This window comes from Vanessa atalanta, chromosome 7 (assembly GCF_905147765.1).
Source record: "Vanessa atalanta chromosome 7, ilVanAtal1.2, whole genome shotgun sequence".
Lineage (NCBI taxonomy): Eukaryota > Metazoa > Arthropoda > Insecta > Lepidoptera > Nymphalidae > Vanessa > Vanessa atalanta.
The window spans coordinates 6,514,978-6,536,720 of NC_061877.1; the positions used below are offsets into that span (position 1 = coordinate 6,514,978).

General features: G+C 30.8%; 1 protein-coding gene across 2 annotated transcripts in view; it reads right to left on the reverse strand.

Moving 5' to 3' along the window:
• Positions 1–9,834: 9,834 nt before the first annotated feature.
• Positions 9,835–21,743, reverse strand: part of LOC125065287 (discs large homolog 1-like protein) — a 32,139-nt gene continuing 20,230 nt past the window's right edge. Inside the window, exons 2-11 of one of the 2 annotated variants that reach the window (XR_007119610.1) lie at positions 17,863–17,945; positions 15,698–15,895; positions 14,280–14,360; positions 13,764–13,964; positions 13,290–13,431; positions 12,740–12,809; positions 11,677–11,920; positions 10,969–11,135; positions 10,282–10,362; positions 9,835–10,006 (exon numbers count right to left, since the gene is read on the reverse strand). Coding sequence is in view for 1 of the 2 variants with exons in the window: in XM_047672820.1 (XP_047528776.1) it covers positions 10,359–10,362; positions 10,969–11,135; positions 11,677–11,920; positions 12,740–12,809; positions 13,290–13,431; positions 13,764–13,964; positions 14,280–14,360; positions 15,698–15,895; positions 17,863–17,945 (1,190 nt within the window). In the remaining variant the exon portion in view is untranslated. Of the gene's footprint in view, positions 10,007–10,215; positions 10,363–10,968; positions 11,136–11,676; positions 11,921–12,739; positions 12,810–13,289; positions 13,432–13,763; positions 13,965–14,279; positions 14,361–15,697; positions 15,896–17,862; positions 17,946–21,743 lie in introns of those variants that run through there. The other variant, XM_047672820.1, reaches the window with a different exon arrangement.

Below are 21,743 nucleotides of genomic sequence, written 5' to 3' on the forward strand. Positions count from 1 at the left end.
TTATTGCATAGCTCAAAGTCAATAATTGACTCCGAAAAGGTACGACAACAGGTTCGCGTAAACATTAAACGTTCGAGCGAAACAAGGCAAGTTAAATTCAATAAAACACATAAACTGATTCAGTTTCATATTGGAAATTTAGTTAAAATTAGAAGATCGACACGTTCAAATGCTCAAAAGAAAGAGATAAGTAAATTCGAATTATTATACGAGGGACCATATTTAATCGCAGCCGTTCCCTTTGAAAATGTATATACGTTAATGAATCCAAAAACAAAAGAAATACGTGGTAATTTTAATGCAATCCATTTATCTAGATATTACACTTAGTACATAATTGGGCCTTATTATATTTTGAAATATAAATAAGTAAACTATACATAAATATGAGAACTTGTACAATGCTTATATAAAAAAATAAGTTGTGCTCAGGACTCTTTTGAGAAATATTTACAATAATAATAAAAATAATATAATAATAAATTCATAAAATAGGGAAAAATAAAATTTGGATTTTGGAATTTAATTGATTTAACATATTGATATTTTATATATTTGATTACGATATTCTATAGTATAGTATAAAATGTAATAGTGTTAATTAAAATTAGTCAAAATACAGATTATAATCATTTTAAGAGAAGGTTGATGATTGTTAAATTAGGCTATTTATAAATTGTATATAACCGAATTTTGTTTTTTTAAATAAATGTATAGAAACTAAAAGTTTGGTCGGGTCGGTGATGGCTCAATTACATCTATTAATCTAAAACAAGGAAATGAATACATAGAATAAGATAGAAAAAAAAAAAAAAAGCATAAATACATCTGATTGCATAAAAAAAAAAAAAAAAAAAAAAATTTTGAACTGAATAAATCTTAACAAATTAATTATATGATTGTATAGATATGTTTTGATTATATAGATTTAGTTGGAGGGGAGATGGGCGGCCATCAAGATACACCTTATTAATATTTTTAGGAAGCTATATAGTTATAAGCGAGGTTCCTACTTTGAATATATATATTTTTTGCAATATTTGAATACACGTATATTGTAAAAAACAAGATAAAAGAATTAATTTATTTAGGAGTAAATTATATTCCGATAAACTTCATATAATTTAGGGGGTTGGATGTAACGGACTATACTATACTATTTACATAAATACGTGAGAATGAATTATTGTTATTTTAATACATTTTTTTTTTATATATAAAACATAACATCGGTCGCAGCGCCACCTACCGGGTCCAATATAAGCCGTCCGTAGACTTAGTTAAGCACATATTAAAATTTAATCAAAATTGGTCAAGTTGTTTTGGAGAGTTTACATACATGCATACATACATACATATATAGAATTATATGTCATATATAGAAACATAAAAACATACATACAAATAAATTCATGAGATTGCATAGTAAATGTATACATATACATGGAATAATAAAGGAATGACATTATATCAAGCTTACCTTTTTTCATACGTTTTTGGTGAAATCGTTCGTGTATTCATGGATATGTTCGTGTATTGGCGAAGAAAATGACGTGCCACTTTTTGATAAAAAATCTCGGCGCCAGCCTTTTTCCATACAAAATTCTATAGATTTAAGGCTGACCTGCGCCGAATGTCATACTCTCGTGAAAGCATATATAGGGGTATGATGCTTGGCAGCTCGGTTCAAATTGGACGCGTGGAGTGATGCGCTCGCCGCATCGGCCGCGTGCAATAATGCATATCAAATTACATAATAAGAAATGATACTAGGCGGTGCAGCTGTGCGGGTTATACTGCGAGGCTGCTAGCTATGGTTGATTATTCTAAAATATAGGAGTGGCGCAGATCCGTGTGTCGGTGTAGTGCCTACTCATATATCAATGGTGGATGCATGGCAAAATATAATTATAATGAGAATGTGCTTCGTGCACTTTACCTATAAATAATACAAATGATTATTACAAATGACGGTATGGCAGGCCGTCATATGAATGAGTGTTCTCAATGAGACATTATATTTATTATATAAAAGCGATATAAAGAAGGTCGGGGTTAACCTCGAATAAAATATAATAATGAAATTAATATGATATAGAAACGGTTTGATGGTAGCCGTCTTGCGATAATATCTAATTGCAAAAAAGTATGTACTGGGCGATGCATACTGATAGTAAAGGGTTACCACGGTGACTATTAATTATGAAATTTAAATCAAGTATATTAACAAATAGCAATAAGGCTATAAATAATGATTGAACTTCTTTCAATAATAATTAATTTGTAAAATAACTAAACATATTGCTTGTCAACTTTGTCTTCCATGTTGCAGATTCTTGTAAACCGTAAGCGGAGCAAGTTGTAGCGATATTATATTGTAAAACTGTGACGATCGACGGATGTAAGTTCGTATAGCGGTCGAAATCAATAATCTTCATGTAAAACTGTGACGATCGACGGATGTAAGTTCGTATAGCGGTCGAAATAAATACTCTTCATGTAAAACTGTGTCGATCGACGGACGTAAGTTCGTAAACCGGTCGTTCTAAAACTCCACAATTATTATCTGTAAACAGATCCAAGTTTGGTATAACTGTTTGATACGATCACGACGACAACGATCTAATGATGTTGATGTTTTAAGATTTTTATTGTTAAATAACAAAACCTTTATAATATATTTGTACTATGCACATGCAAAATGATCGCGCACGAGTACTGTACTGAATATACTCTGGTGGATTCTTGATGATTCGACGCGTGGTCTGAGGCTGTGTGGCTCGACCGAGAGTCGCTGCATTAGTGTCCCTCGTGGCGATGTCGTCTTGAATTTGCTTAGGTGATGCAGTTGCGAGGTGTGATGTTACTGTATAACGTCTTCGGCGATACGGTAGTGTCCCTCCTTCTGTTACCAATGAGGCTGCCTACGTGAGATAGTTTCGGGGTTTGAGGTTACTGTATAACGTCTTTGGCGATACGGTAATGTCCCTCACTCTGTCTTACCGGGTTACTAGAGTAGTGTATGTGCTATGTGGTACTGAGCTATGGCTGGTTGACGTTACGATGTCGTTATTGATGTCTCTCATCAATCGGTAGTACCAGAATCACGACCGAATGTTGCAGGGCGTTGCGGAGGCTGTAATAATGCTGAAGTGATACGTTCATGCAGTGAAGGACCCAAATAATGGATTTCATCCAGGCTGGCATCACTATACATATATGGCGCACTAATCGCTTTATACGAGAAGTGTCGTTTGTAGCAAAATGTTCGTCCTTTTAGGGACGCCTCCTTAGCCCAGTGTTAAGGATATTATAAGAAATATTGTAGTAGGACACCTAGTTTAGTAATAAGACTGCGTATATCTCTTTGAAGTTAATTATCACGTGCAAATAATGATCTGAGTTCGAAGCTGGTTTAGGTAATCGACTGTCGGGTGTGTGCCTGTTGTAGAGTTAAGTATATCCACTGTATAGTTATAGATTTAAGTATAACGTGATACGCGAAGCGTATACAAGGTTTATAAGCTAGTTAAGAAAACGTTCGATTTAGTGATAAGTCTTAGTTATAAGAAAGAATACGATTATACGTTTATGATACATGATATATATATTCATACTTTATAACCTACTACGGTAGAAAATATAGCAAATTATGCTAAATCCACTTAAATGATTCCTACGCGGTAATCTATGGGTTTAATTGAATATTATTCCACTATGTTTGGAATTAATACGTATTATCTTACGATAAAACGACACTTTGCGACAGTGGATATAGCAACGAATAACGTTGTGCTTGCATTAGGCCGCCTGATGGTCGTGCACTTGAACTGGTATGAGAAACAGTGATTTAATGCAATGATAATCCAGGGTTAAACCCATTGACTACAGATTTCCTCATCTATGACTGATTGACTATTTATGGGACTTTGATCCTTGTTTTTATTATTATTGTTGTAGCATTGGCTACTTTATAAACACCGCAGTTACGACTGTGAAACCCACTGGACCACGGTCTAGTTTGTTGATTTATTTTTAAGTCTAATCGTCGATTTGAATAACATAGTTATTACTGTGCTATCCGCTAGACTACGGTCTTAATTTATTTATAAGACTATTAGTCTTTTATACACCTCAGCTACGGCTGTGATACCTGCTGGACTTTAGTTCTAGTTCATATATTATTTAATAAAGTGCTAGCACACTATAAAATTGCACTTCCCATGCTCGAGGAAGGTTCACCGATCTATGGTTGGAATCTACAGTTGATGGCGGGCGCGGGGCCATTTCAACCTCCTCCCCCTTTTATATTTTTCAAAAGAGTTAAATATATAAAGATGGGTAGGAGCGACATCCTTCAGCTACTCGTAAGAGGTGTTAAAGGAAATGGGACCGGTATCTCATACATTCGATTATTATTATTTCAAATATATTAAACAAAATATTTATATTAAAAACGCATTTAAAAGATAAACCTGGTTTTATTTGACTCCTCTATAGTCGATTGAATTTATAGTCTCTGACGCTCTAAAAGAACACGGTTATTACACAAAGTCAACGTTATATGGATCCTAACTAACTAGACGAAATCACGAGCCAAACCGATATTTAAATATAAGAAATATAAACTTAAAATTATATTTTAAGTAAGATAGGCAGGGAATAGTCACAGAACATATTAGAAGTCGGTTGTAAATCTAACCGAAACGAATATATTTATATGTATACGGTTTCAGTCTCAAATTGTATCGGACGAAACATTCCTAAATACTATTTATTTATATTGTAGTTCTCCTATTTGGCAAAATTAAGTATCTTCTTCTTTAAATAAATAAAATTAAAAAAAAATAATGTATCAGTACAAGATGAATTAATGTTGGTAATCAAAAATTAAAATGTTGTCAGGATTATACTACATGCTTAATAATATTTACGTACACAAGAATGACTTTATTTTTATTTATATTAATTTTAGTAAATTATTTTTAAGTACGTTCAAGTCTTTAGACATTTCCTTTAAATACATTAAAGTAAAAAATTACTGAAATTAATATAAATAAAAATAAAGTCATTCTTGTGTACGTATGACACTACTAAATAGCTATAGCTAGTGTATTATAAATATAATTTACTTTGAAGAAAATACATGCGATAGAAAATTCAACACGCCTTTGTGTTAACACCTGCTCCTCTAAGTCACTGTGTAAATAAAGTATAAGGCTTCATTCCAACAGAAAAAGTGTGGCTTAAGCTAGCTTAACACTGGAAATTTGATGAAACTGTATTAAATTCTAGTAACGTATTTTTAACATAGAATATTCCTAAATTTAAATCAACAACAATTACTGGCAGCTTTTTTTTCTACTTTCATAAATATTTCTTATATTTAAAAAATATATTTTTTATACTTACTATATGCGGTCGTGCATTGTTCATCGGATTGATTTGAAACTTTGCGCAGTTGTTCTTTGGTACTTACGACTTCTGCCATAGTATGTTCAATATATAACACGGTAGAACATTATTATAATTTTACAAGAATTAATTCAGTTCTTATTTATCTTTTAGATATAAATCTAGAACAAAATGAATTCGTGTGTAACTCTAAAACTGGTACAGAACATTTTATATTATACTTGTATGTGTAATATTTTATTTAGTAATTTAGAAATACATAACAAAAGCCACAAATGGTATCATAAATAAAGTAAATCTCTTTTGTTCTACATTTTTATGTTTTTTTATAAACAAACCAACCTCATTTAAAAAGTCCGTTAAGTGGCAGACAGACGGATGGAGACAAAAAGTGACTTTCTTTTATAAAAGTTAGTATTTATAGACTACATTTCAAATAAAATTATAATCTATAAAATAGTATCGATAACTCTTATGTTCAGCAGCGCATTGTCAGGTTAACAAACAATGTATAAAAGTGCATTTTTGATTGTAAGATGTCATGTTTAGCTATATATGTATAATGGTAGCTTTCTTCGATATCAAAGGAGTGCAAATTCTGTCCGTAATAGTATTATTTATTCTGTGCTACTACTTGCACTAGATGACCTGCAAAGAGCGCACTATAATTTAACTGAATTTTCTCTTATTTACGTTTAATTCTCTGTGCGATCAAGCGAATATAATAATAATGAAATAGCCGGTTTGTTAATTTCTCATCAGAGAAACAAAGTTGGAATTATATATTAAATTATGCAACGTAAGCGAAATTGAACTAATTTACAATTTAAAACGTCAGCAATAAGCGTTGTGGCATTTCGGGATACTCTGTGTTTTATGTTCACTGTTTTTTGTTTGAACTTTATGGGCTTATTAAAATAAGTTGGGTGTATGCTAAAATGTTTGAGGGAAGGCAAAAAGTTCAAAAAATGTTTTAATGACAAGATTTTACCAAAGTTATGGTGTCCTGTTATAGAAAATTACCATTATTGTGATGTAATTTTTAAAACAAAATTACCCTGAAATCGTATGTTACAGTTATTTTATTTACTTAAAGCGAAATATAATTTCTTCGGCCGACCGTCATCCGATTAAGATCTTCAATTTAAATCGTATCATGGCATAATCGGCAGTTGTCATGAAACTGCTGATTATGCCATGATATGATTTGTTTTCTGTTTGTACATTTAGTCTAAAATAACGACGCTACACTAATTGTCAATGTAATTGCAGCACGTAATTATTTCCGGGTTACGATCACATTTAATATCGGCATCGGGACGCATCGTCATTGAGGCATTTTAGGGGAACGAATACTGACTGGTTTTATTAAATAACAATAATAAAACTTCCAAGTTAAGTTCGATTAGTATTATATAAGAATTTATTAAATTTTATCGCTTCAGCAAACATCCCTGAAGCGTTACATAACCGATATAGCACCATCAGTAAAAGTATTGTATAATTTAAAAGTATAATTAACCCACCGAGTATATACATATACACCATATAAAAAAGGAATACAGTAAGTGCGGAATAATGTGATATTTACAGTCCGTGCACACGCATACCTGTAGATAATCATATCTTTTATCGGTAGTGATAGTAGCAGTTAAAGTTGATACAACTACATTTAACAATTGTAGTTATATTAAAAAAAAATTATATTTTATAATAAATTATTAATTTACAAAGTGAATGTAAATATCCATCTTAATTTTGTTAAATTAATTTATCATTATGGTATAAAATATCGATAACGATAATTATTGATTGTCAATCACTAGTGTAATATTTTAGGATTCCGTATCCAAAGGGTAAAAAGTACACTATTATTAAGACTCCGCCGTCCGTTCTCCGTCTGTCTGTTTGTTTGTCACCAGGCTGTATCTAATGAACCGTTATAGTTAGACACCTGAAATTTGAGCAGATAATGTATTTCTTTTGACGCTATAATAACAAATATTTCAGGGGGCTCCCATACAACAGACATGACTTTTTTTGCCGTTGTTATAGATAACGGTACGGAACCCGTATGCGAGTCCTACTCCCATGCAACGAATGGAGTGAAAATACTAAGAAATGACAAAAAAATATTGTTTCAACAGTGACATGCAAGATTTATGGAAGATTCGAGTACAATATCGAAAATGTCATTTATTCAATGTTTCAATTGATAGGATGGCCAAAACTTTTTATTGAATATTAACGCTGGTCGATTTACGACTTTCTAAACTTATGGAAAATACAGTGAAATATTACTCTAGTAAAAGTTCGTGAAGGTTGCTCGTGTCGCGTACTTTTAGAAACTAATATATGCTTATGTATACGGAAAGAATTTTCATACAATTTCCGTAGTGATAATTCACTGTCAAAGATGTTTTCCTTGAAATTCTTTGTGTAGTTTAATAAGCGACTGAATTTATTCAAAGTCATTAAATATGTCTTACGGTCGGTAATGTGTGATACTTGACTAAAAATATATATAAGCTAAATACCACGAACTGACTGAAATTATAGATTCGAATGACTTGAAAATTAGTATACTCCTTTCACGGCGTAGTCGCGCACCACGAAAGGAGTTTTGGAATTTACACCCACGATTTAACTTTGTATGAATTTTAACCTTATAAAGTTGGGACGGATTATTAATTATATCACATTTAAGGGGTATATCCAATCTGTGCTGTAATGGTTCTATCTGAGTACGTTTCTTTTCTTCGGTAGTCGATATTGAACTAAATAAAAAAAAAATTTAAAAAAATATATAATATGTTTACCTACATTATCATTATCATATAAAAGACAGTTACTCTTTTCCAAACAAAATTAAACCCAACTAGAAGTAATAAAAGCAAATATGCAAAATACCCTCTCATTTTGTTACTTTTATTTCTAAGTTGTGTATCAAAAAACTTTTTTATTTACGTTTGATTATTAAGTAATAACATACCTATGGGACCTTTGGCTTAATTTTGCTAAATATCTTCTTTGATATATATTTTTTTCGATATTTGACGTAATAGATACGCGTAAATCCCTATGCAAATACTCTGTCGCCTAATAAAGCAGTGCGATACTAGACGTTGTGCTGAACAGACATGTGACACTTTTCTCCACATTTTCAGGACAGGGTGTGAGGTGTCCGCGCGGCATATTTATCGATAACGCTCAATTGAGCATGGCCAATGACGTTTATCCACCTCTTAATAAATGCTTTTCATTATAAGCCCGTTATAATTTATTAAGAAATAGTGAAAGAGCCTCTGAACCTCTACTATTGACAAAATATTTAAAAATCAACCAAATTTCATATTTCACCCGCGCGTCCATTACACTCCCCTCTCGTAGTCACATTTTTTTTGGTGGTGTAGTTTTTGAACTACATATAATAGGTAATATGAGTTTCATTTTGTGATCATAATTCATTAGTGCTCAACGGTAAAGTGTCACTAAAACACACACATAAGACCAGCGTGATGGAACAAACTCAACAAGCCTTCTTCTCAAAAAAAGACTAAGTCCAACAGTGCAACATTTACAGAGCTTATTTTAATTTGAAAATTAATTCAAATCGCTATAATCATTTTTTCCTCTCGTCTCAATAATTATGCAGCTAATGTTTAAAACAGATATTTATGTTAGAAGTATGGGTGACATGCGATAAGAGCTGCGATTTATCACGAAAATAAAATGTAGTAAGATCCAAAATATTTGTAGTGGATTTACAAATAACCCCCAATATCCCCAATAATGTTTTTAATTTTAAATGTTATATACTTATATATAAGTATCCAGTTGTTGTCTTAATAAGTAGAACTGAAAAAAAAAATTTATATACAAATAATTTAAATTGAATACATTTATTGGCATATATTTGAAACGAGTCTCGTGAACAAGACGTTCGTAGAAAATGTCAAAATATCGAACTCCACCAGATAAAAAGAAAATACATGGTAAATATCCCGTTTTAAATACATAATAAAAATAGCCATGTTAATTTAAAATCTTATTTATTTGCATGCTTGCCAAAATCAAGTATAACATTGGCTATTTTGATTCTCGTCCAATTTTAAAATCAAAAGGTAGTAAAAAAACTACAAATTATTTTTAATGATGTATATTTATTTTTTACAGTTAAATAATAACTCATTACATTTATTTTTAGTATCACAGTTCCAAAACTTTATCATTACATCGATACAATGAATGATATAGAATGTTGATTCTAACAATCAAAGTGTTTAATTATTATTAAAATATAACAAAATGGTGCGATCAATAATGAGAATTTTTTTTCAAATTTAGAACAAAAACTTTAAAGGTGGCCATAAAGCAGTGCAAATAACATTTTTAAATGTCTCATCATCAAATAGAATATTATAGCTGAACTCATCTGATACAACAAAAATAGTTTTAGTATAAAATTAAACATATGATTCGTTTTATTTAGCACATCAGATATCAATTGAATACGATGATGAAAAAGAAAATCCCTTTTAAAATATCTTACAATAATCCCTTGGGCATGTTACGGCCACTGGTATTTTGACTGAAACGAAAGTCATTATCGAATGAGGCTTATTAGTACGCGCAAGTACCGTACATAGTTGGTCTCATGTAATTTAATTACACAAACATTAGATAACGCATACTTTTATTCAAAGTATACTTTGGATTGTAAAATATTAAAGTTAGAACAAAAAAAAAGTCTTTTTATTATATTTTAGTTATTAAATTTAAATAACGTGTCTTATTTAACGGTAAACCACCAAATTTTAACAGCTGATTTTATTTACAAATGTTGTACAATAGAAACAGTCATACTTATATAAATCCACAATGTATGTCCACTATCTACGGTCTTATGTTTAAGAATATTCTATTTCACAATTGTGTCACTGCTACCTGCAACAATAAAAATGATATCGTCATGTTTACGAAATCGAAAATAAAACCGATTCGAAATAAACCTATATTAAAATAGTCGTTCGTAGTTATTCAACAACTCGACCTACTCTACTAAGATGCTTTATATATATTAGAATTCGCACAATGGTCGAAATTCAACCAAATTAATTAATGAAAATTGAAGGATTTCTTTTTTCTTTTCTTTATTGATGACAATAAAACTTGTCAATTATATAAAAAAAAAAAAACAAAAGAAAGTCAGAATAATTTTTCATATCTGCCATCAAAATAGAAATTTACTCCTCCGCTCGTGTCGTAGATATCAAGTTTCCACGGAAAAAGAATAAAACTTTTCATTCAGGTATTGCATTCACACAAGAATGTTTTCAGTTCGATGAAATGTATTGTAAATATTTTGTTGCATTTGATTTCATTGAATCTATTAAGTATATGAATTTACACTGAAATACTGTATTTAGAAACATACGTTATTATAATAATTAAATATCGAATCGTTCATTGCAATAATTTGAAGTTTATCACATACGACTTGATTAGTTAGTATAGCAAATTGTTGTTATTATAAAATTTCTTAAGTCTTACCTTGGATAGCTAGCGTGGACATCAGGATGAACTGGTATATGAGTGGCTATACGTGAGTGTGCGTGTGGGGACAAAGCTGCCGCGTTGATTGCCCGTATGCGCGCGCGCAGCCTTTCGTAGTGCTCCGGTTGATATTGTGCGGCTATGGTGACAGCGCTGCCTGAATACTGTTAGACAAATCGTGTTATGTAACCACTTTTATAATTTCGATACTCACGTTCATAGTTTATTTTATCTTAAATTGTATGAAAGAACATTGCAAATTATCATTTTTAAATACAACGTTGTCTGTTAACACATTTATCATTTCCAGAAAGTTAAGTTTTTTTCTTTATATTTTATATTCACAAATTGAAAGGGTGTTTGTAAATGCTATTATTCTAGTAAATGAATTATTTCATATTTATTTTGATAAACCATTTATCATAAAATATCCACAAATATGCAACGGAAAACTATTTTTACTTGTTTTGTGAAAAATAATACAATTTATACTTCGCAATACTTTAAACTTAAGTACGAAAATTACGAACATCGTATTGCTAATGAGATTAATAGTTGGTATATTATCAAGAATTAACTTCAGAACTTAAAAAAAAACCGCCTAAATAGATTAAATTAAATTGTTTATTATCAAAGGCATAAAACACTAAAGCCTGATACATTAGACGTGTAATATTAATTAATCATACGCTCATTCTTTGATACCTTTAATGCAGCTGCCGCCTGCTCGTGAGTCGCACGTGTTAGATCTCGTCCATCAACACTCAGTATTCTATCACCCCTGTGAAGCAATCCATAAGCCGCTCCTTCGGTTGACACGCCGGATACAAATACGCCGCAGGTATCGTCTTCCGGACCAATGCTACCATCGACTTCACCTCCTAAGCCCCCAACTATATCCATTCCCAATCGGGAACCCGTACGTACCAGTCGCACCATGCGCACACATCTGTTCAATCATAATTAAACAATAAGTCGTTATTACATACGCTAATCAAATTACTGAATCATACACTGTATAATTCAAACTATTAACTTATTAGGGTTGACCTAACCCTGTTTCTCACAGCTTTACGCTTATTATTCACGGCCCGTGCCGACTTTGAAAATAAAAACAACGATATCTTCCATTTAAAACCCTTGAAATTTTATGAAAATTCTTTTCTAGTAAGCCTCTGAAAGTACTAGTAACTTAGCTAAATTTCAAGTCAATTGGAATTATAGTTTCGGAGATCGTGACGAGTAATTATTGATAAACAAACCGAAAAATAATGCCGATAAAGTTGTATATTATTGCGTTTTTGTTTTGTATGTGTTACAAAAGAAGCGGAATGAAACTTCTAGCATTCCGATTGTACTATTATATTTCATAGTTGTACACAACGAATGTTAATTGGATCTGCCTAAAATATGAGACAGCTTTGTCCACTCAAAAGACTCATTTTATATTTATTTATTTCAATTTTATCCCCCTTATAAAGATTTCCTCATAATTATACAACATTATGTATAAAAAACACTCATCGATCCGATCTTAAGAATCTTAAGTTGATAAAATTTCGAAAAGTTAAGAATATTATATTAATAAAAGTAAAAAAATACGCCATTAAATAAAATAGCTTAACCAAAATAATAAATATTTTATTTGTTTAAATTTTTGTACCAAATAAATGTTACCTAACTTAATTTTACTGAAAATAGCGACGTTTTGAATAGGTGCCAATATGCATTCGGTTGCTACTAAACGTGCACAGCATTATAAAAATACCTGGGTATTTTATTGAGCTCCTCTTCGGATAGATCATGAAGGGTGGAGCAGGATGTGGCTTGGGTTCTTGCTGTGAATATAATATTATATCAATCATAGCGTATGTTTAAATTATTTTAATTTTTTATAAGTACAACAACTATTGTGTGGTTGCAGTTGACATTCGAATCATCTAAACTCTTACATATAGCCCATCGCAAGAGAAGTAAAGAAAAATAAACAAGTTTGCAATTGAATTAACGTGATATCATTGGTCGTGATCTTGAATAAGTTATGTGAAAGAGGTATGGATTCGTAAAAAAATTACGTTGGGCGTCGGTGAATTTATCGGAACTTTAAAAATAGTAAAATTAAATCTATCTTCATTCCTACTCCAATCGTGATAGGCTATAAATAAGCTCACTTATCAAAATCAGGTATCTATTTCAAAAAGTGTAATGGAATAAACAGACTAGGTATCCATTTAGCCAGAGAATAAATCGGCATTATCTTAATAATACTTATTTCAATTAATATTGTGTGATAAATGTATTTAATCTGTTAAGCTTACTAGAATACAATGGTGCGGTCCGAGCAACGGGCGGAATAGACCCAGCGGCTGGCAGAACCACTAATGTGACGTGATCTCCTGTACTACGCAACGCTGAGACGGCCATCGCATGAGTAACTCCTATCAACGACGTTTCAATTCCCTGATTACAAAAAAATATCTCATACGATTTGTCAAAGTTAACTACATCAATTTTATGTTTCTACAAAATTATATGTTTACACTCTAGAATATTTTTTATCCACTTATTTATTTATTATTCAAAAGACACGTGAGTGAACAACCCTATTATTACTTCTAATGTTTCCTTCAGAGTTCACTTGACTGATTAAATTGATTGTTACGAATGAAGGTCAAAATTCTCATTTTAACACATCGTTTAATCGTGATCTTTTCAACCAAATAACTGATATTACTCATATTAAAATGATAAAATTTCGGATTAAGCTTATAGCTTTTGTGTAAAATACTTACATTTTCATCTTTGACGGCTAAAATTTTATCTCCTAGCTTTAATCTACCGTCATGGTGGGCGGCACCTCCAACAGCAATATGAGATATGAAAATGCCTTCACCTCCTGCAGCATCGTCCGCTCCACCGGCGATACCTAATCCTAATCCCCGTATTCCACGACAAAGTGTTACAACCATTGCTCTACGAGCTCTTCTAACTCTCTGTCAAATAAAATGCAAACATATAATGCACGTCATTTTTAACTACAGAAAAAACTATTATAAATTATTATTTTTCTTTCATGGTAACTGTACATTTTGATTTAGCTATAACAATGGTTGTATAACTATTATTTTATTAATATTTGCTGTTTTTTATAATTTTATTTAATATGATATAGGTAGCGGCAATAAGGCTTTAAGAAATATCAACCATTGCTTACATTGCAATGCGCCCGAAACCTTGCGATCTAAGACGTTATGTTAAAAATATATATTACGTAATAAAATGTTGTTGAAAAGAAATATAATACTTACTAATCTCACAACATTTCCAGCCTTTTGTAATGCATCAACTGCAACAGAGTGTGGAGCACCTTCTACGGAGATGTCGTTTACCTAAATAATCATATTCATAAACAGAAAATAAACATTAATTGACGATATAAGAAGCCGGTACTATCCAATATCGAATTATGAGTTTTTAAAATTTCCTCAATTATTTTAAGACCGAATATGCCTTATAAGTTAATTGCTGTATAATACATTAATTTGAATAATATAGACCTCGATTCGTCGGATGTCGAACACGATTTAACTATTTTATGAAGCAGATGGGTCACGATTTTGTAAATCTATACCTTTGTTGTTGAATCTTGAATATTTTAAAGGGATCAGACAAGCCATATATTGCTACAAATTGTTACAGACCGTTGCTTCTATGTATGGGTTTGATTTCTCTAACTCATTTACCCTTTAGAATATGTAAATAAGCTTGTTGCTTTGCGGTTAATTAGTTGCCTTTGTTGATGTTTTTAAAATAGCACATTTTTTTTTATATATCATGTTTTGAACGAAAATTATTTTCTAAGTCGTAGGTACGATCCTGACCCCTCGGCCTATATAGCTTTGATTAATACCTTAAAAATACGCATTGTTACTATGAGTCTTATTATTATTATTGATTATGATAAAAATATACTAATGATTATACAAAAAAAATGGTACTCAATAAATTAATGTATCCTTTACTAAAAATGTTTAAGTAAGCTTATTATAAAACTGAACAAAACAAAGTTGTAAGCGCTGAAACGAATAATTTTGGTGGATCGTACAACAAGAAAATTTCACGCCAAGATCTACAATAAAGCTTGAAATGCTATGAAATATCTTTCAACACTGCGAAAGTTTCGAAATTTGACTTAAATACTTTCATAGCGGCATTTAAATCATGAGAATGCTTATTAATATTTATATTCTTATCTTTACGTAGCACATTGATTTAATTCTACGTCATAATTTAGTTTCACAAACTTTCGATCTAAATAGGTTAGCATAAATCTGTAGAATGATTATATTCAAGCGAATAGCAGTTGATTCATTGACATTTTTGGTTTAATTGCTTCGAGTACCGTTCACGTTTGTATGTTTTCAAGAACGCTTGATGTTACGAGTGTATTAGGTAATACGAAAAAATTTTTTTGAATACAGAACTTTAAAACGTATAGGCTGCTAATATTTCTATTTACTTTAAACATAAAAAACATGCTTATCTCATATACTTTTTCAGTCATGTATTAAGCTAGATAACAAAATACAATGTGGAACATTTATACGTCCCCTGATGTGTGTATACGTTGGAATACAACAGTTCGAGCATAAATTCCCATAGCTATTTTATTCATGTAATCTCTAACCGGCCTTAAATAATTCAATGCCTCGGATTAAATATATACCTGCAGCAAGATGTCGCCGGTTTGCAGACGGCCGTCGTTCTTGGCTGCGCCATTTGGTGCTATTCGAGTAATGCTGACGTCACCGCCGCTCTCACTACCCGCTATACTCAGCCCTAGGCCACTAATACCCCGTTCAAGTGTCACATCCGTCGTTTCCCAAACATCGTCGGGATTAGATGTACTATGATGCATTAAATACTGCAACAAATTTTTTACATTATGAAACAGAATGTTAATACGGAAAGTAAATCAGTTTGGTTTTTAGTTAAAAGGTTTATGTAGTTTTTAACAAGCTTTTTTGATATCGGTTAATTGAAAACATTAGATTACAGTCTAATAAACACATATTTCATACCAAGATACTTTTACTTATTTCGGAAGACGCTTTATATATTTTTTAATATATTTATGAATTACATAATTTTGTAACCAATCTCAAACTTGTAACTTTAATTATATGCGCGTCATTTTCTGTTTAAGCTAAATAATATGTTTTCAAAATAACAGGAGATTAAATCTTAAGTTTTTTCTTTAATTTTTTTGTTATTTCGGAGGTTCTTTGGCACTATTGGTCCAAGATATGTATTTATATAGTCACGTTGGCGAAGCAGATCATTGGCATTTATTTATGTCATAAGTAGACGGACGGGAATAATATTGTATAAACCAATATCTCTATTGAAAAAAATTATAAATGCAAACGTATATAAAGAATCAAATAAAGCAATTAACAACGTACATATTATCCCTGTCTTAGGTATTATCTTAAATTCTTAACTAATTTTAAAGATCGTATTGAAGACATAATAAACTCAGTTTTACGGTCGTTAGAATTTATATTGAAAAATTCAAAAGTTTTTCGGAAAGATTCATCTGTGGCGACAGTTTTTATGTCGTTTTGTTTTGTGAGAAACAAACTCGCGCTGTTCTTGTGTCTCAATACAAATAAAAAAAAATGACAGTGTTGAGTCCAAAACTCATGCTTTAACCATTAATTACGTTCTATTTTCTATTATTTACCTCAATTAAATTGTTTTGTTTTGTGGGATGGTGACAGACCACTAATGTGTGACTTTATTGAACTTATGTAGGTTTCCTCACGATTTTTGCCTTCATCAATAGATGAAATGTAAACTTTTGTGTGTGTATGTGTTTTAAAAATTTAGTAAAACATTTTAATTCGTTATTTTAAATACTATGTTATCAAAAAGAATTTTTTTTTTTTTTTTCATAAATGGGCAATGTTACATTACAAAATTTTTATTCATCTTTGATGTAAAAATATAAAAAAAATTAATATACCAAATTATTTGTTTACATTAGAAATTATTGTGAAAATATTACAAAGTTTGTTTAATAATATTGTGATTGTTATAAAACGTAAAAGAAAATTATTAAACACGAGTAATAAGAAGAATTTCTTCGACTTCACGAAACAAGTTCGTTTTCCAGTAGTATAAGTAGAGTCATGAAATAGGTTTTCTTATAAGAACTTAAAAAAGCTATTGTAAGCGCTCCACTGTAATAGAAACGCTTCACCGGAATAGGTCGGATATTATGAGATCCTCAGCATTTTTTAAAGAAGCCATTATACTTTACTAACGTACGAATACACTATGTTTTTTACTTGAATATTGTGTATATTCTTTTTGTATTAGAAGGTAATTGTGGGATTTTTGATCGTGTCACAAATCTTCGTTTACATTACCAAAAAAGGAGGTCGCAAATGTCTGTCACGTATGCCGGAATTGTCTACGGTCACACGTTCTTGCGTACACATATCCCTTGGGTGACATTAAATCCAGGATGACTCTGGACTATCGATGAATTAAAGATCTCGTTTGTATTCTTGTAAAACGTTGAGATTACAAAGTGAGAATTTCTTATGTACGTGATACATAGTGTACGAATATAGATAAGCTGGAAATGAATTGTAGCTATAATTGAGTGTACATATAAAGTAATCGATTTTAAAAAGTTAAAATGGTTACCCACACAGTTGAAAATGTAAAGTACAAACGGTTGCATCTAGTTAGCCAGTGTTTATATTTTTAATTGAAGATAATCAAACCAAAAATCTAAACAAAAAAAACAGTAGAAACATTTGTTTTCATTCTGATAAATCAGTGGTCAGCTGAGCCAATAAGAGACAGTAAAAAAAATACCTGAAAGCTTCCTACGACCTTTTCACTGGCTTCCGGACTCAGCGTCGATTGTTCACGCCCGCTTTCGTAGTTGCTAACGTTCGCTGCAAACAAAAGCAAAAATGTCACAAAATGGAAAAGTCGTGTTTACGCGAGCCGCCTTGTAAACGTTAATTTAAATGAAAGAAAACATCTACATTAATTCGTGTGAGTGCAGGGGGTTGACTGTGATAATTATAATCACTATGTTTATAGGAATATTAGAAAAACTTCAAAAAATTTATTTTTCATGAACTATTGGCAGTTTAATTAGCTCTCGTTTCAAACTCAGCTGGATAACTGATAAGTTATTCTACGTGGTCAAAAAAGCAGTATGTAACGAAAAATAAAATCATAGATGCCATAATTAGGTTATCATTGACGGCGTAAGGGATTCATCACGTGCGGCTCACATTAATCTACATAGGCCTTCCCCCCGACGCGCCAATTCTCCTGAATTGGAAATAATTAATACTTAGTCATATCAAAATGTCCGTACATTCCTATTCATTAAACAATTATTCCTAGCAGATGTAAAGTAACAGCCTGTGAATGCCCCAGTGCTGAAATATAGCCTCCTCTCCTTTTGGGGAAAATGTTTGGAACTAATTCCAGATTAAAGATTCGATCGCTTAGAAATAAGGTATATTTTTTAGCTATTAAAAATGACTAGACACTTAAAATTTAAATAGCCATCGTTAAGGGTACGAAATTACATCACAAACATTCAAACGACTACAATTACTCTTATCAATTACGATATATTTGTCTATGCTATTACAATTGATCTATAAGCATCATTAAAATAAACACTATTAAATTCAGTCGTTAAGAAAAAATGCAATAAGTTCAGTTAAATCCTTAAATATATTAGTTTTTCTAATCTAAAAATTTAAATATAATATCTATGTTATAGTATTTTTTGTTTGTCTTGTTTGATTCAATAATAGATTATTTATCTACAGAGAAGTTAATTTTTTTTTTGTAAATACTATAAAGATATATGAATAATCCATTTTCATATTCTGGTTCTGCTAAAGTTATTGTGAAATTTTTAATTAACATTTTTTATAAATATAGTGGGAGTTAGAAATAGCGTTACAAACTTACTAATTACATTTATACTCAATGAATGAATTATATCAAAATGAATGTTTTTATACAAAGAGTCGAGTGAAATATTTCTACTATTAGTACACTTTTATAAATCTTTTATACATTAAAAGCCGTTTTACAAAAACAAAGGTATTAAAGCGTATTTATATACATGGAATATTTACTTAATTTGTTTTCTTTATTTAATATCTCTGTTTTTTTTATACTCTGTTATATAAATCTCTTTGCTTAATTAGTACCATGTTATTTTGGTGCTTTTAGTTCATTGGTTTATTTCTTTTTAATTTGTTGTAATTTACGTTCTTTCATATTGTGTTCATTTTTTTATTTAAAATATTTACAGATATTAATGTCAAAGTGTAGTATTTAGTTTTGTTGTTATAATATAAGCGCCTGCAGTGGTACATAACACTGTTCCAGAACTTGTTTCCTACTTTTACTAAAAAGTCTTTGAATATGACGATAGTTTTGAAAATTTATAAAAAAATAAAAGAAATAATCCTGCATTACTACTACTAGTTACAATAATGACCGCAGGGTCAATTTACTTGTTTCATAGCTGAAAATTGTAGCTACTTAAAATTATTATACATATTTACGTATACGGGCTTAGGATCATCTAGCGTACTCTAGAGAGGTTCAGCTTACACAGCACGTATAAGTCCTAAGTAATTATTATACGTTGATAGAACGTCAGGTAAACAAGTGTTTGATGCTATCCTCATACTACAACAATCTAGGAAAATTCAAAAATCTATTTTTTAGAAATGATTTACTAATAATTAATGTAAGTATTAAAACTGTCCCAATTTTCTGCCCAAGCAAACTCTAGTCCATTTTTGTAAACTATTTACTAAGCTATGTATGTTTTTAAAATATTAAAAGCGTCCATTGACCGCTGTTTTATTTCATTTACTCTATGAGCTTCATATTCTGAATACACTATTTTTTTAAGTTCAGTAATAAAAATATACTTATAATTAAACTACTCTTTTGTAAATAAGGACTCGTCACTCCGCAGAATGTTAGTGTGCGCTAGTCCGTGTAACTTTTCTGAATACATTAATCTCGCACGATCCAGACTTCCACCAGATGTGATACAAAACCGCACCGTTGCTAAATACTCCAAACACAATATTCGTACGTTTACGAACACGTGCGGCAAAAATTATATTATCATAACGTCTAACCACTGTAATTAATTTCAAGAGACTAGTTTCTTAGATAGACGGTAGACAAACTAAGTTTACGTTACACAAAGTGCCGCAAGTAAAACGGGGTGTTTAACGTCGTTGCGAGTGCGCAACGCGTAAATTGTAACTTATTTTTTAGTATTAAATTTGTTAGGGTGGTAATGTATTGGAATTTTGTTATTTTTAGTATAAACACTTTTAATATAAAATAATGGTAGTAGAAAAAAGATAAAAAAAATAAAAGAGTTACGATGCCATTCGTTTCGATTCCATTTACCCATCCTAACCATTTTTTATGGACGATGATTAAATTCGTCCAGTATATCCATAATTAAGGCTGACAGGCTAATGGGCCATTCACATAGCAATTATACGTCTCTTAGATCAATAGTTAATAACTAATAAAAAACAATTGAAATTCTCGGACCTCGGATTAATTGTGCCTTTACTAAAATTATAACACCTTCACACCTTATTGCTTCCACTGGTGACAGGAGTTTCATTTTTGGCAGGAGTATCAGAATTGCGATTCAATGGTTCCCTATTGATTGATGCTGCTAGCGTTTTAGTTACCATTCCACGCGGTAATGATTTGTACAATAACTATTTTTTTATTTTTAAATAATGAACTTAATTTTACAAATAAGGCCTTCATGTTATTATATATTAAATTTTGATACGTTCAATTATTATACAAATAAATAACATAACACAATGAAATCAATAAATTACATAGATTTTTAATTTGTTTTTTTTTTTCAAATCGAATTTTGGCAAAATTATTTTAACAATTTGGTACGAGCAACTTTACCGTACCGTCGCGATGTGGTCGGTCATGTTCATAAAAACAATGTTTGCCGATGTACAAATATTAAATCTGAAGTACTATAGCTGCTATTTATAAAGGTGTCCCTTCTTTAGAAATATTTCTTTTTCCACCTAATGGTACCCTAAAATTATCTTTATTCAGACATATTAAGAAAACCAGCTGCAATGCGTCACTGACAATTTTACACGGACTAAGTGAATATGTGAACGTTATGTGAACATTTTATGCATTTAAGATTACAAAAATTGAACTATTAATGACAATTTTAATTAGTAATACTAAATAGCATAAATACGAAAACGAATACTATCGAGTTTACTCGATTCTCGTTCTTGACAGAGTATTTGTAACAAATAAAACATTATAAAGGCCCCTGTCTCGTTAGCCGTTTAAAAAAGAAAATATTTTCCTGAATCGCCTGTATTATCTTTTTTGCACAATTATTTCAGGAGGTTTTTCATTTTTATGATACTATTACTAAGTAATTTATGTACCTTTGAAGGGGTTGTAATTATTTTTTTCAATATAAACAATCTAAACAAATATTATAAATTTGTTTGTTTGTATGTAAGTAATCTCTATAGCTAAAGTTCCAATTTTAAAACTAAAAGAACTATATTAAAAATAAAGATGAAGTCGATTAATATGTATATATATTTATATAATATATAAATACCTATAAACTCCGGGATATGTTATTTATATTAGGTCATTGTAGCTTAGAG